The sequence below is a fragment of the Taurulus bubalis genome (genome assembly GCF_910589615.1).
Source record: "Taurulus bubalis genome assembly, chromosome: 2".
In the NCBI taxonomy this organism is placed as follows: Eukaryota; Metazoa; Chordata; class Actinopteri; order Perciformes; family Cottidae; genus Taurulus; species Taurulus bubalis.
The window spans coordinates 22963885-22978949 of record NC_136590.1 but is presented as its reverse complement, the minus strand read 5'-3'; the positions used below and the strand labels follow the sequence as shown (position 1 = coordinate 22978949).

Here is a 15065-nt window from a genome sequence, read left to right as displayed (position 1 = left end):
CCGTTTACCAGATTGAAGCGAGCGTCGACGGAGCTGCTTTAGATGAGACTGATACTTCCGGCCCAGCGAAGGAAGTTACCTGTTCATAATTAATAGCTGCCGGAGCTGAAGAGGGACGCCTAATTGGACCTTTCCAACTGCTGCATCGAAATGTTATTGCTCGGGCAACATGATTTGTACTCTGCCGATGCGCACCCCTCCTCGCGACTGGAAGGACGATTCATCTGATTAAATCAAAAGCATACATCGAGACTCGAGTCTGGACCCATAGTACCTCATCCGTTAAACACCGAGAGCGGAACAACGTTCCCGTTTATGTCGCACCGTTTTAGCCTGCCGGCTGGATTGAAGTACCGGGATTGAAGTGGGCATCGATGATGTGGATGCAGCTACTCAGCGACTTGGTGAACGGCTTTGTCTACCGTAGAGGAGCGCGCTTCCTCTTCGCCTGCGGAGCTAGGCTAAGCCTGATCTTCCGGCCCGGTCCCCATGAGGGATCAACTGGCCACAACTAACTAGACTTACTCGCTGTGGAGCTGGAGTGAGGGAGAGGCCTGATGCCGGAATACCACCGTGATCTTTCCACCGAGCTGAGAGGTCTCTTGCTCCTGCGTGGACGCTGCTGCACTGTGCTGTGCCGTGCCGTGCCGTGCCGTGCTGGGTGATTGCCGCTGCGCCAACAGTGCGTCGGCTGAATGCTGGCTCCGGCTGAACATCAATGTTGAGATCTGACTCTTCCGACGGATCGAGGTCGGAATCTGACTGACATGGTTTCGGTTACCATCAACTAGACATAATCGTCCGAGGAACAATTCCCCATCGCGTTCACATTCATTTCCGCGCTGAAATGACAGCACAGAGTAGAGCACACCTAGAGCAACGATCTGATTGGCTTAGCGACAACGTGACGCCTTCGGTTGGTTGCTTACAAGTGGATGCTTCCCCCTGATCAGCTGCTACTGTAATGAAGAAATAGACTGCGATATATGCACGACCTGTAGTGTAGGGTCTTCCTTCCTGAACTACCGCTAAGCTCCATTTCATGAATTCAGCTCTGGTTCTGGGCTCTGCTGGAGGCCGTAAGACCAGTGGTGTAGTCCAGGGCATACGCAGGTATACGGCGTATACCCACTTATTTTTCAGTCAGCATTGCGTATACCCACTTCTCAATCACCGCTGGTGCCTGGTGCACATTATTTAGTAGTGCATGGGTCACTCACAGGCGTCCGGATCCAGACCCAGTCGTCGTTGTCTGTGGACCCTGGACCGAAATCCAATTATTTCCGAATTATTAACTGTTGATGGATCACTTCTATTTCACCGGCGCAGCTTTTCCTGCCTTTGCGGCTCTCGTTCAGCGGTCCAGGAAACACGCTTTGTAAATCCTCTCACACACTCGACCAATCAGATGTGTGTATTCCGTTAAGCCCCGCCCTCGACTCTTGTGCCATATTCCCACACATGGAGCAACAGGAGAGAGATCAGATAGTTGAAAAAAGTACGTGAATCAGAAGTTATTTCACTTGGCGCTCCAAAAAGGGAAATGTGGGCCGCTTAACCAGAGCCTTTAACCAAGAATGGAGAGACTGTTATATGTTTATTATTCCCACAATCAGTTCAAGAGCAGTACGACTCATGTTCAGCGATATTAAAATCAGCGATGTGACGCGCCACTACGAGACAAAGCACATGGACCGACTCGCGTCCGAAATTAAGGCACAGAAAAATAAACCTAAAAACCCAATATGATCAGAACCCTAATACATGAACTAACTGACCAACAATAATGTTTACAGAGGAGAAATGAGCTGAAACAAGTGGTTTAATAACCAGGTAAAGGCCCTGCACACACATTTCTCTTTTTAGATGACAAGAATATAATATCTTGGCTCTTTTAATTGACATCATTTGACGCCAGAATAAACTGAATTTGAAGCTGCATGACAATTCAGTTAAATTAATATTTCTAAAATTAATGACTTTATTTTATTTATTTAATTAATTGATATAGTCTGTATGTATTATTAGATAATGTATTATTTATAATTATTTCAGTTAAATGGGAAATCTGTAATAATAAATGGATGTTAATTAATTTAACTTTATTGAATTTGACAGTCATTTGTTGACACTATTCAGACGTTAAAACTGTTGGCTACTTCAATACATATAGCACAAATGTGACATTATTGTGATGTTCCAGACCTTTGCTTGAGGAAATTCTCTTGAACTGGACCTTGCTGAATTTGAGTTGAATACCCCTGTAGTAGTGGCTCAATGTTATTTCATAGGATGGTGAAGGCACGAGTCATGACCCGCCCTACTCTGCCTCTAATTGGCTAGTACTTGATGCCTGCGCTGATTAGATTGGTTAGGTTTTTAGCGCGAGTGGAGAGAACTGATGATAAGACAATCAGAGGCAGAGTAGGGGCAGGTCTTAATAAGCAAAAATGTTTTGCCTATAGACAAATTTGTTAATTTACTTTGAATTATTAGCCTTTACAAAAACGTAATGAACAGGTAAGATGAAGCGAGCCATTCAAACAACAATTTATTTTTACAATTGCAAACGTCCTCGCGAAACTACATCAGCCAGCAGCTCAGCTACTGATAGTGAGGCTACACCGGAGCTGCTAACGTTAGCTCCGTTAACATCAGCCCAGCGCCCGCGCTCACTCCGTCCCCCTCCCTCGTTGAAGAGGATGCCGACAGGGAAGGAGATGAAGACGTCAACAACGGTGGGTCTCACTTCTATATTATAAGATTTTGTTTTCGGTTTATAGTTTTTAAATGTATAATTATTAAGTTTAGTATTTTCTGATTCTAGTGGTGCTAGTTAGCTATGATAGCAAACAGTCATGGCAATGACCACAGCACACCTTAATGAGACAAAGACATTTGGAAAATACATCAATTATTGGCTGCGATCCATATTAATTACTTTCAACTTTATTTTGTCCCTTTAAAATATGCTAAGCGTCTGCTCCAACTTTCTTTTCCCGACATTTACATTTATCTTGTACACAAAATCCATACTCATACACCAGAGATAGCCTGAAGGCTTTTCAAGAGCACAGCTAGATACTATACAATCTAAAGAACATTAGCAACTAGCTAACGTTAGCTAACATACTTTTATAAGATCATTGTGTGTTTGGTGACGTGACACAGCTAACTGCTTAATTGTAACGTTAGCTATGGCAACTGAAGTCAACTAATGTTTTGGATTGTCAGCATTTTCCTGTCAAAGGGAGAATACAAAAAAATTAGCTAGGTAGCACTAGCTAGATAAATTGATGTAAAATTTAGCTAGTGCTAACTTATAGGAGACTGCACAATCTCAGGGTAGATGTTGGCTGCCAGTGGTGCCTTCAAATTAAAGCCAGCCATTTATTCTGCCGATCTACCAATTTTAGGATGAATAAAATCTGGGCAACTTTGGCGACTGTTTTTACAGCCAACAGCACATACAGTATCAAGGGCATTTTGACCTTGTGCGACGCACAGCCAGATTCTGGCACAAATATGGCGGCTCTTAAGCATAGGGGCGTCATGTGGAATCCATGAATTTGGGTAAATTATAAAAACGGGTACTTTTATTTTATAAAAGTTTACAAGTGCTTCTTCCTCACGAAAGGAAATGTTATTCTGTTGTTTACTTAGCACCTGGTTGAAGAGGGCACAAGGTTTGTCTGGGTTTTGGTCTAATTTGTGTGCAACATTGAGTCACGTTATAACGCCTTTTCTTAGAAGAGTTTTCACACTTTGTATTGACACAGCCACTGATAAATAATTGATAAATGTAATTGACTATTTGGGGGCTAAAATAAAAAAATGCGGATTATTAGGGTGACAACTTTACACTTTTGAATAGGCTGTGGTCATTGTTCCCCTTTATAGCCTATAATTAAATTACTTTTGTTGTTCTTCCTTTAGACATCAATAATGACTGGCCGTGGACTGTCAAACAAAAAGAGGATTTTAAATCCAAAACCCCTGGTTGAGATCAAAAAACAAAACTGGGTAAGTTTAGGTATATTGTTAGTTTGGGTAGCTTCTGAAACAGTGGACACACATTAATATTGTGTGTACTTGTATGTATTTATATGGGAGAAATGGACCATGCGCACATACAGCTGTGGATACAGTAGTTACATTGGTTGTTTATGCTTCACAGGATGTCTGGTCTGTAGCAGTGTGAACTCCATTGGGATCAACAAGGAGCAAGGTGTATCACTCAAGAGAATGGATGACCTTTGAAATTCAAGTGTCTTCTCAGGGAAGTAGAGAAACAAGTCTGTCAGTCTTGAGAAATAAGGTCAGGAAACATGCTTTGTCCAAGGCACACACTCAAGCTGTGAAGGTGGCAGAACAACAGAAAGAAGCGGCCATTGAGAATGCAGTGGAGGTTATGACTGAGTCCTACATGAAGGAAACCGAAGCTGTGTTCCGAACAGCCTACCATTTGGCAAAAAAGAACAGACCCTTTTCTGACCATGAAAGCCTCATTGAGCTGCAGGAACTGAATGGTGTAAAGATGGGCTCAATACTTCATTCACGTTACAGTGCAACACAAATAATACAACAAGTGAAGAACAAGTTAAGCGACTGTGCAAGCGATTTAACTTGTGCACAGACCAAGCACTGAATGGGATGCGAGACCTACTGGAAGAGCCCAATAGTGAGCCCAAGGACCTAAAACCACTCATGAACTGTATGAAAACATTCCCTGTCAGCACAGCAGAGTGTGAGAGGAACTTTAGCCTTATGAACAATATAAGCTCAGACAGGAGAGCTGTCCTACTGATCTCAAACATATCAAACTTGATGATTAATATCAATGGCCCCCCTACTTCCATGTTTGATTCTCAAAAGTATACGAGGACCTGGTTGAAGAGACACCATGCTGCCTCGTCTATGCGTTCAAGGCAATGCGGTGTGAAAACCCCGGCAGAAAGCAAGTGTGTCTGTAATATACTGTAATATGAGTGTAGCAGTTTGGTACTCTATCTGTTGCGTTGTGTAATTTCTTAGTAACGTAAAGCACACTTAGCATTGTATTGGCGTCACCAGCCGTTTATTCTCCAGTATAGACAGGACACGGAGATGTGTCAATGGCCTGGCAAAACAACAAAAATACATCAGCTTCTCATAGCCTACCTCGCGGTCATAGCTCTGGTACTAATAAAGGAAACAAACATCATCTTTAAACACAGCCTACAATAATAAATTATATGAACAACTATACACTTGTTTAGCTAGCACAACAGAGCTCAATACAGATCCACCTACCACAGGAAAAACGTGTTGCAGACTGGACAGAGCACAGGGGGTGCACCGCTCAAGTACGCAGGGGTGCAGAAGGGGCGGGGCTCTAGCACACTCACAGCACACTAATTTCTGTGGCTGACTGACAACATATTGTAGTAAAGGACAGTGATGACAAGTGGAATCATTAACTCCGTTACATGAGCACTTATTTAGAAATCCAGCACTGGGTTGAGAGTCACTGTGGTTTTCATGGATATGTTGTAAAATGTATATATTTGTGTTCATTGTTAACTAGATATTGTTGTTTTGTATCGTTTTTAATATATATTGTTGAATTATTTGAATGATGATATACAATATTTGTGGTGATATTTGTATATATCTCAAGAGGTATGCTAAAATAGTGTTCAGCTGTTGAAAACCTCTTTTTTCAGTTTTAAACCTTTGCACTTTTGAGTTTATCTAATTGGTTTTGATGTGTGGAAGAGGATGATTTGTGTTTTTAATTTAAAGTGAAACATTAACAAGGATGCATGGTCTAATTCAGTTTTCAAGTCATTTATTTAAATAAATGTTAAAACTGTGTTTGCCTCATGAATATATGTTATGTTATACTCATGCATAACACCACCTGTGTAGGACCAGTAATATCTGCTCCAGGTGAAGTAATGTTAGTTTTATAATAGTACCACACTCTGGCCTACACTATGTTTTGTAAATTAGCTGTTCCAAGAGACAATTTACAAAAGAAACTACTGGTCTATATGGACAACTTGCAAGGCGAGAGAATAGTTGTCCAATGTTGTGTGGAGGGAGTAAGGATCAGGAATAGTTCACTCAAATTGCATAATTATGTAGTTGTCTCTTACCAGTCTGTGGGTCAGTATTGGGTCAGTAATTTCATAATCCTTATTCCCTGAGGTCAAGCAGCAGGAATCATGTGGCATTGTGTAAACAATACTAGGTTAATCATTTTTGGGTAAACTAAATAGAGTATGTCACTATTTATAAAACAGGGAGTTTATCCTTTGCTGCATGGGCTGCTTAAAAAAAATTGCAAAATTAAGAGTATACCTACTTCTCCAGGGACCACTACACCACTGCGTAAGACCCCCAATTTCTACACCTCCAGAGAGACCTTTCCCCACTCCTCACTCAGAACCGCCTGCAGTTCATCTCTGGCCTCCGCTGCCAACAGTCACCACGTCCTTAAATGAGCGCAGAGGATGGGTATCGATGCCGGGCGGGTCTCCAGACTCGCTCAGACGGGACAGCGCGGGGTAGTGGTTCAGGAAATGGAGGTGATCCTCGGTGCGTGAGAGCTGCTCCAGCTCGGCGTCTCAGCTCCGCCATCTCCTGCTGCAGCTTCGCCTCGAGCTTCTCGGCTTGACTCACCTGAATTTTCTGCTGGGCTCTGGTCTGCTGCTTCACATCAGAGCTTCTTTTCTCCAGCAGATGCCTCAACGCAGTGAAGATCTTCTCACTGTCACTCACAGCCTCGTCGGCCGAGCGAGTCATCGCCTGCACCCTCTGTCGAAGCGCCTCGGCGTCTTTCTCCCGGTCCCAGACTCTCTGTTGGATAACTAACTTTAGAACACATATTGAGTTACTTACACAGTTCATTATATTGATGAACTGTGGGTGCTGCTTCACATACTTTGACTGTTTCTGAATTTGTTTAAACGTTACTGTTTGAACATGAACAAAAGAAGGAGTTGCTTGTCCCCCTTACAGGGACCCTTACTACTGAACAGACTGTTTACTTTTTGCTGTTCCCTGGTACCTGTTCAGAAAAAAAAAGAAAACTGATTTATATACTCTTGTTAACTTGCTGTTGCTCAGAGAGTGCCTGTTATATTGTTCTGATATCATTCCTTTATAATAAAAGCAAGTCTATTGTATAGACTAGTTTTTCATTCATTATTGAATTTGGCGCATAATGCGATTAATCACAGTTAATCTCAGAAAAATCATGCGATTTAATCAGTTAATTTTTTTCAACTTTGCCCAGCCCTAATAAATATATATATATATATATATATATATATATATATATATATATATATATATATATATATATATATATATATATTAAAATCAAGAAGGCCTCGCAACCCAGTATGAAGATATGGGACCCCAGGATGGGAACCGTTGAGTTAGGGATACCAACAACACCGATTAGCCTCTGTAAATAATTACAGATTATTATATAAAATTAAACAATGAAGAATGCTTAGTGTTCTTTCCAACTTTTTACCTATTTTCTTAATTTATCTTGAAAAAAATATTATTTGGTGTATTTAACTAGTTAAATTGGGATTTCCCTTGAAACAAGCAAGTATTTCAACGTAAATCCGAAAGTATGACGTCAATCACGTTTTTGCGAAGAGTCACCCCGGAAGCCGTCTGTGTGGCCGGAAGCAGAATTCAGGGGTGCAACACGTATCTTCTTCCCCCGCCGCTGCTGCTCGACGAAAACATCGCCTGAACATGTCATGATGGCGGTTTGCGTCTAGCTAAATTTGGATAACACAATTAAATTAAATATGACGAAGATTTTAAATAAACTTCATATCCGGTGTGTTTTGATATTCATGTTGTATCATTTTGATGTGTTCAGGTATTCAGCGGTGACCGCACAAGGTAAGAGAGATGCAGCTTTTTCTATATATTTATATTTTGAAATGAAAACACCGACTAAGAGCCGACTGGTTGTGATGCTGCTGATTGCATTTCTATGCCGAGAAGATACTCGTGTCAAGGATGCGTTCAAGATGGCAACCATCAAACTAGTGGATATTATCCTAAATGAATAGAAACGTTGGAGCAGTAATTGCACCAATCTATCTATCTATCACCGATTTATATATGTATATATTTATGGATTGTAGCATGAGCTGAACCGTTAGTGATTCTCTCTTTCAAAAATAGTTGTTTTGACCTTATTGACACTTAATGTGAACAAACGTCTCTTTAAAATAAAACCATTACCTTCATGCAGAGGGCATGTTTTGTGTGTATATGGTTGCATTACTTTACTAACTGGCATCTGAATGCTCATCTGACTGGTTTGTCCTCCTCTCCCCTAACTGAATTGCAATTTCACATCGCTTCCTTTTGTCACTGAACACATGTTTGTTGTGGTTTAGAGGTCTGGAAACCTTTGCAGTGCATCTTACTTTCGACTCATTTTCATGGGACGTAACTTATGGCAAACAAAAGAGGAGTTTCTTTATAAATAAGAGATTATCTTTAGAAAAACCTTTTTAAAACGTTGTACACTTTCAAAAAGAAAACAAGAGGGTCATTGTGTTTTTTTTTTTTCTCCTTCAGAGAATGACGAGTCACTGGATCTCATGCCGTCGGAGGACGCGGTGTCCGAAATGGAAAACAGCCCCAAATTCGTGGAGCTAGAAGACCTGGACTCTCCGCTGAAGAGGCAGTTCAAGACGGCGGAGATGGCGGATGCCGTGATGGGAACCGAAGCCCCGATCGACCCCTCCGACATCGAGTCCCTGTTCCCCAAAAATGTGAAAGACTTCCAGTCGGGCTTCTCCCCGCCGTGCAATGAGAACAGCGCCCGGTGCGGACCCCCTGATCCGGACGCCCGAGGAGCGTCGATGGAGGACATGAGCGAGGAACCGTCAGAGCAGGTAACTCAGATTAGATCAAATAATTAAATTTGTTAATCCAAAAAAACATAAAAAATACAACCTAAAAACATAGAAGGTATGAATCTAAAATCATGCAGAGAAACTTCCATTAGAGCTGAAACGATGAGTCAGTCAGTTCGTTGAGCAGCAGAAATGGTGTCTGCTCTGCTATATTGATAATTGATTAATAATTTAAGTATCGCTTCTCTTTCTCTCATGCGATAGTAAATTTAGTGTTTTTTTTCTTCTGGAAAACATTGGAAGACGTCGCTAAAGCTTCTGAAATAAACATTACATTACATTTAGCTGACGCTTTTATCCAAAGCGACTTACAATAAGTGCATTCAACCATGAATACAAACTCAGAACAACAAGAATCAAGAAAGTACAATTTCCTTAGTAAAGTTAAGTGCTTCTAAAGTGCAACTTTCTTTATTCAAGGTACAAAGAAACCAAACGGATAACCGACTCATAGATCAAATAATCCGCAGATTAATCAGCAATGAAAATTAGTTTTAGATGTTTATATTTTGTGTCATTCTAAATCTGATTTTATCTGCACGTTTCCCCCTCAGATCACTCTCGACATGGTGCATGCCGACCTCCAGCCAACTGAGGAGCAGAACGCCACGGAGACCGCCAAGACCTACAAGGTGACCTGCGACAGGAGGAATGTCACGGGGATTGCCAATTTTGCCGTGCAGGTCCTGAACGCGTCGCAGGTAGGGGCACAATGAGCAGCTGTGCTTGTGTTTCATCACAGCTTTTCTGCAGTAATTCTCTTCACATCCAGTTGCCATCATTTTCTTTGTAAAAGACGTCCTCCGACTACGTCGTTAATTCCCATAAAACACGGGCGGTTTTATTTTTTTACTCCTCAAATGAAATTCCATCTGAGAATCCAGAATCCGTCCGTCAGTCTTCTTTGTTCCTCACGTCTCTTAGGACCTGATGGAGTACCTAAACGCCAACGGCACAGAGTGCTCCGTCGTGCTGTTCTTCACAACCTGGTGCCAGTTCTCAGCCAGCCTGGCCCCTCACTTCAACGCTCTGCCCCGAGTCTTTCCCAGCATGCACTTCCTGGCACTGGATGCCTCGCAGCACAGCAGGTGAGCACATTATAAACTGTACAAGAGGGTTTGTGCTTTTGGGCATTAATGAGCTAATTTAAACCAAATGTATGCCTCTGTATCCTTAGACCAATGATTCCCGAGCTCTTTGACATGAGACCCTCTAAAATGCAACAATGTGTCTATGAGATCCTCTAAAAGAGAACAATGTGTCCATGAGATCCTCTAAAACAGAACAATGTGTCCATGAGATCCTCTAAAACAGTGGTTCTCAACTGGTCTGGCTCCGGGACCCACCATCCCCCCTGAATGACAAGCCGAGACCCAAATCGAGGAACATTCTCAACTTCTCAAATTTATTGAATGAAAAGATGGTGCAGTTTTAACCTGAGATAAAACAGAATATGTATGCCAACACAAAAACAAGTTTAATGATAAACCAAAATGAGCAGCTGGTGGCGACGCTAGAGAGGGAACTATTCCCTTTCACACTCAATTAGCTGCATTTGAATTAAAAAACAAAAAGTGTATCTTCAGGACACGAGGTATTACAACATACATAACAATTCAGAATCTTCAGCCATTTTTTTTACAGACTCTACAGCTTTCATGCACAAACAAAAAAGTCCAAAGTAGTTTCAAAAAGGCTCAAATGACCTAACTATAACTGAGAATACACACTCACTTAATCTATGACAAACACTTTACTATGGACAAAGTCACTCTCTTGGGGATCGTGCAGGCAGCGGCATCAGTTGTGAATGTTATATTCAGTAGGCTGTTTAATTTACTTATCCCAAAAACCCAGAGTCTCCCCCATATCAGGATGGTTTGACCCAACGTGGCACACGCTGCTGAAAACATGGAGGGACAAGTGCAAAACAAGTTGAAACCAGAGCCGGCAAAACAAATGACAACCCGCAGCATAAATAGTCCCTTCAAAATAAAACCACAAGATGAAAAGGCCTTTGCCTTTCCCAGGCAAAGGCCCGCGACCCACTGAAAACGGGTGGCTTGAGAATCGATGCTCTGAGTCAATGCTCTAAAACACAACAATGTCTCCATGAGACCCTCTAAAACAGCTTATTTTACGCCACAAACCGGTTTCGTCTAAGTGGCCTGGTGGTTGGGGACCGCTGCTCTAAAACTCAACAATGTGACCCTCTAAAATGCAACAATGTGTCCATGAGACACTCTAAAACACAACAATGTTTTTTTAGATGCCCACATGAGGTGGAAGTATCTTTACAAGTAGAGAATTATTTTTTTTTTGGAACATTATTTTCTTTATGCCGTTAATCCTTCTTGTGTCTTGTGCGTCTTGTGCGTCTTGTGCGTCCCCGTCATCCACCAGCCTCTCCACGAGGTTCGGGACTGTGGCGGTACCCAACATCCTGCTTTTCCAGGGGGCCAAACCCATGGCTCGCTTCAACCACACCGACAGGACGCTGGAGACGCTCGCCTCCTTCATCGGCAACCAGACAGGTACGAACCGAGGAGGAGAGGTCTGTAAGGATGCAGCTTTTTAGGGTTTCAGCAGAGACTAGACTGTGTATGAGAAGGAGGCGGAGTCACCTTGAAGCGGGAGAGCAGAGCTAATGCCGTGTTCACACCGGACGCGACAGAATTTTGTTGCGCGACCAGATTACATGCAAAGTCAATGTACAGACGCAACGGTGCGACATTTCTGCCGGGCGACGCGACTGGCGCGTTTGAGGCCGCGCGAACTGAGCGAAGGACGCGGGGCGAAGTCGCGCCAGTTGAAATATCCCAACTCCGGCGACAAAAACGCGTGAGTCATAGTTGCGTCAGCCAATCAGCGTTGAGAAGCTCCGCCCATCACCCGTGCCGTCGCTGAATCAAACTGCTGCTAGTCTGCCTGAAGTAGCGCTGGTAGCGGCCGTCATTCAGACGCTGTTGTGGGACTACGGATAATATTATGAACCCAGACACCATGGAGATTGATGTTCCAACGTATGTGGAGTTTACACAACAAGTATAAAGCAGAACTAGTGGTTATTTCCATGGTGGATGAAGGAAACGGTATCCGTTTCAGAGATTAGCCAGACGCAGTTCCTGGAGGAGTCGGTGAAATTCACCGAGCTGTGTGCGGCTACGGATGATGTTATGAACCCAGACACGAGGGCGTTTCAGGTTCCGACATGTTTGGGACTTCCACAACGAGTATAAAGCAGAACTAGTGGTTATTTATTCCATAGTCGATCCTGGAAAAGATAACTATTTTTCACGGAGAGAATCAACGGCGATAAGCCACGCCCCCTTTGTTGCGTTTGGTGTGAACACCCTCGTTTCACTCGCGCGACCAAACTGAAGCGGTAAGCGCGATGCGACAAATTGTGTCGCGTCCGGTGTGAACACTGCATCAGTATATCCGAACGCTGAGCAAGACATTTTCAGGCGACCAAACAGGTTACAATTAAGTTTCATGAATTGAAAACCGAATGGGAAGGAAAGATGAGTCTGTTTGACTCTAAATTACCGTAATTTAGGAAATAAACAGAAGTATTGAAGAAGACTTGAAACTAGAGATTGAGACATAAACTCATGTTTACAATAATTACTGAGGGAATAAATCAAGAGAGAAGTAGAGTAATTTATATAGACTTCTATAAAACCAGAGTCGCAGCCCCCGGGTGGTCAGGAGAGAGAATGCGGCTTTAACACATGAAGCATTGGCTTTACTTTTCAGACCGGAAAGTTGCTGCAAGTTCACCATTCTCTCGATAGAGTTCTCACTCTCTGCTGATCTAATTTGGATTGGCCACTTCCTGTTAACATAATGATAGTTGAACCTCATGCTCAATGATTTTAAACATTTTGTGGGTGCTGAATAGATGAAGATGCAGCAGGGCCTTCCTTGTGCATAAGATACCATTCAATTTAATGTGTATTTAATTCATAATAAGATCAAACATTCAACCGGAGGGAAATAGCTGAACAGAAGTTGCTGACTGAAGTACGACTCAAGCCGAACTGTTCCTGTGCTTTCAGGGTTTGAAGTCGGCCCCGACAATAATGTGACCGACACGGACAGCCTCGGCCCCCTCCTCAGCGTCCCGGTGAGGAGCATCGACTGGCTGCTGGTCTTCTCCATCCTCTTCATCGCAGGCTTCACCACGTATGCCATCCTGCGGACGGACAGCATCCGCTGGCTCATACCGGGACAGGAGCACGAGCATCAGGACTGAGACTGCAAGACGCTTTGGTAGTGAACGATTTAATTTGTTATGTAAAAAATAAATAATTAACAGTTGCTAATTTGCTGATGTTTTGAAGTGTGTGTGTGTGTGTGTGTGTGTGTGTGTGTGTGTGTGTGTGTGTGTGTGTGTGTGTGTGTGTGTGTGTGTGTGTGTGTGTGCGTGTGCGCGATTTTGATTAATATTAAAGACGGTGATGTTTTGTAACTGTTGTTGGGCTTTTGTCTGTGTTTTGAGTCGTGTGTCTGTGTGAGATATTCTCTTTCAGCCATAGCCCTAAAGGGCAGAGTGCAAAAAAAGAAGCTTTACTACGGTGTGGGTAGGGAACAGGAAGAAGTAAGGTAAATGCTGCAGTGGATTGTAGTCCACTAATTAAATACAATTAAACCAAATTAAGAATGATTCCACCTTTTTTAAGCTGATTTAAATGGTATACTTCAAATATATATTCATACCCCTTGAACGTTCCCACATTTTGTCACATTACACGCTACAAACATCAATATATTTTATTGGAATTTTATGCGAACGACCAAAACAGTGTCACACAATTGTGAGGTACAAAGAAAATTATACATGATTTAAAAAAAAAAAAAATCACAAATAAAAAACTGAGAAGTGCAGTGTGCAAAATTATTCAGCCCCCTTTTCTCTGAGTGCAACCAATTGCCTTCAGAAGTTGCCTGATGACTGCTGAATGATTGAATGTTGACCGAATGACTAAATAGAGTCCACCTGTGTGTAATCTAATCTCAGTACAAATACAGCTGTTCTGTGACGGCCTCAGAGTTTTGTTAAGAGAATATTGGGGAGCAAACAGGACCATGAAGTCCAAGGAACACACCAGACGGGTCAGAGATAAAGTTGTGGAGAAGTTTAAAGCAGGATTAGGCTATAAAAATATTTCCCAAGCTTTGAACATGTCACGGAGCACTGTTCAATCCATTATCCGGAAATGGAAAGAGTATGGAACAACTGCAAACCTACCAAGACACGGCCGTCCACCTAAACCTACAGGCGGAACAAGGAGAGCACTGACAAGAGACGCAGCCAAGAGGCCCATGGTGACTCTGGATGAACTGCAGAGATCCACAGCTCAGGTGGGGGAATCTGTCCACAGGACAACTATTGGGCGTGCACTCCACAAATCTGGCCTTTATGGAAGAGTGGCAAGAAGAAAGCCATTGTTAAAAGAAAACCATAAGAAGTCCCGTTTGCAGTTTGCCAGAAACCATGTGGGGGACACAGCAAACATGTGGAAGAAGGTGCTCTGGTCAGATGAGACCAAAATTGAACTTTTTGGCCTAAATGCAAAATGTTATGTGTGGCGGAATCCTAACACTGCACATCACCCTGAACACACCATCCCCACTGTCAAACATGGTGGTGGTAGCATGATGCTCTGGGTGTGCTTCTCTTCAGCAGGGACAGGGAAGTTGGTCAGAGTTGATGGGACGATGGATGGAGCCAAATACAGGGCAATCTGGGAAGAAAACCTGTTGGAGTCTGCAAAAGACTTGAGACTGGTGCGGAGGTTCACCTTCCAGCAGGACAACAACCCTAAACATAAAGCCAGGGCTACAATGGAATGGTTTAAAACAAAACACATTCATGTGTTAGAATGGCCCAGTCAAAGTCCAGACCTAAATCCCATCGAGAATCTGTGGCGAGATCTGAAAACCGCCGTTCACAAACGCTCTCCATCTAATCTGATTGACCTTGAGCTGTTTCGCAAAGAAGAATGAGCAAAAATCTCAGTCTCTGTGCAAAGCTGGACTAGACATACCCCAAAAGACTTGCAGCTGTAATTGCAGCAAAAGGCGGTTCCACAAAGTATTGAAGACAGTTGTTTG

At 42.8% G+C, this 15065-nt stretch overlaps 1 protein-coding gene across 1 annotated transcript; it reads left to right on the top strand.

Annotated features, from left to right (window-relative positions):
• Positions 1-7807: 7807 nt before the first annotated feature.
• On the top strand, positions 7808-13745 carry txndc15 (thioredoxin domain containing 15). The gene is made up of 6 exons (XM_079235267.1): positions 7808-7914; positions 8605-8924; positions 9500-9646; positions 9870-10033; positions 11349-11479; positions 13007-13745. Exons 1-6 carry the CDS (start codon positions 7818-7820, stop codon positions 13201-13203), a joined length of 1056 nt encoding a protein of 351 aa, XP_079091393.1. The 5' UTR covers positions 7808-7817; the 3' UTR covers positions 13204-13745.
• The last annotated feature ends 1320 nt before the right edge of the window (positions 13746-15065 follow it).

Coding starts and splice junctions, on each gene's coding strand:
- txndc15 (XM_079235267.1), top strand. CDS start 7,818: ATGACGAAGATTTTAAATAAACTTCATATCCGGTGTGTTTTGATATTC. Junction 10,034..11,348: donor GATGCCTCGCAGCACAGCAG/GTGAGCACATTA, acceptor GTCATCCACCAG/CCTCTCCACGAGGTTCGGGA. Junction 11,480..13,006: donor CTTCATCGGCAACCAGACAG/GTACGAACCGAG, acceptor CTGTGCTTTCAG/GGTTTGAAGTCGGCCCCGAC.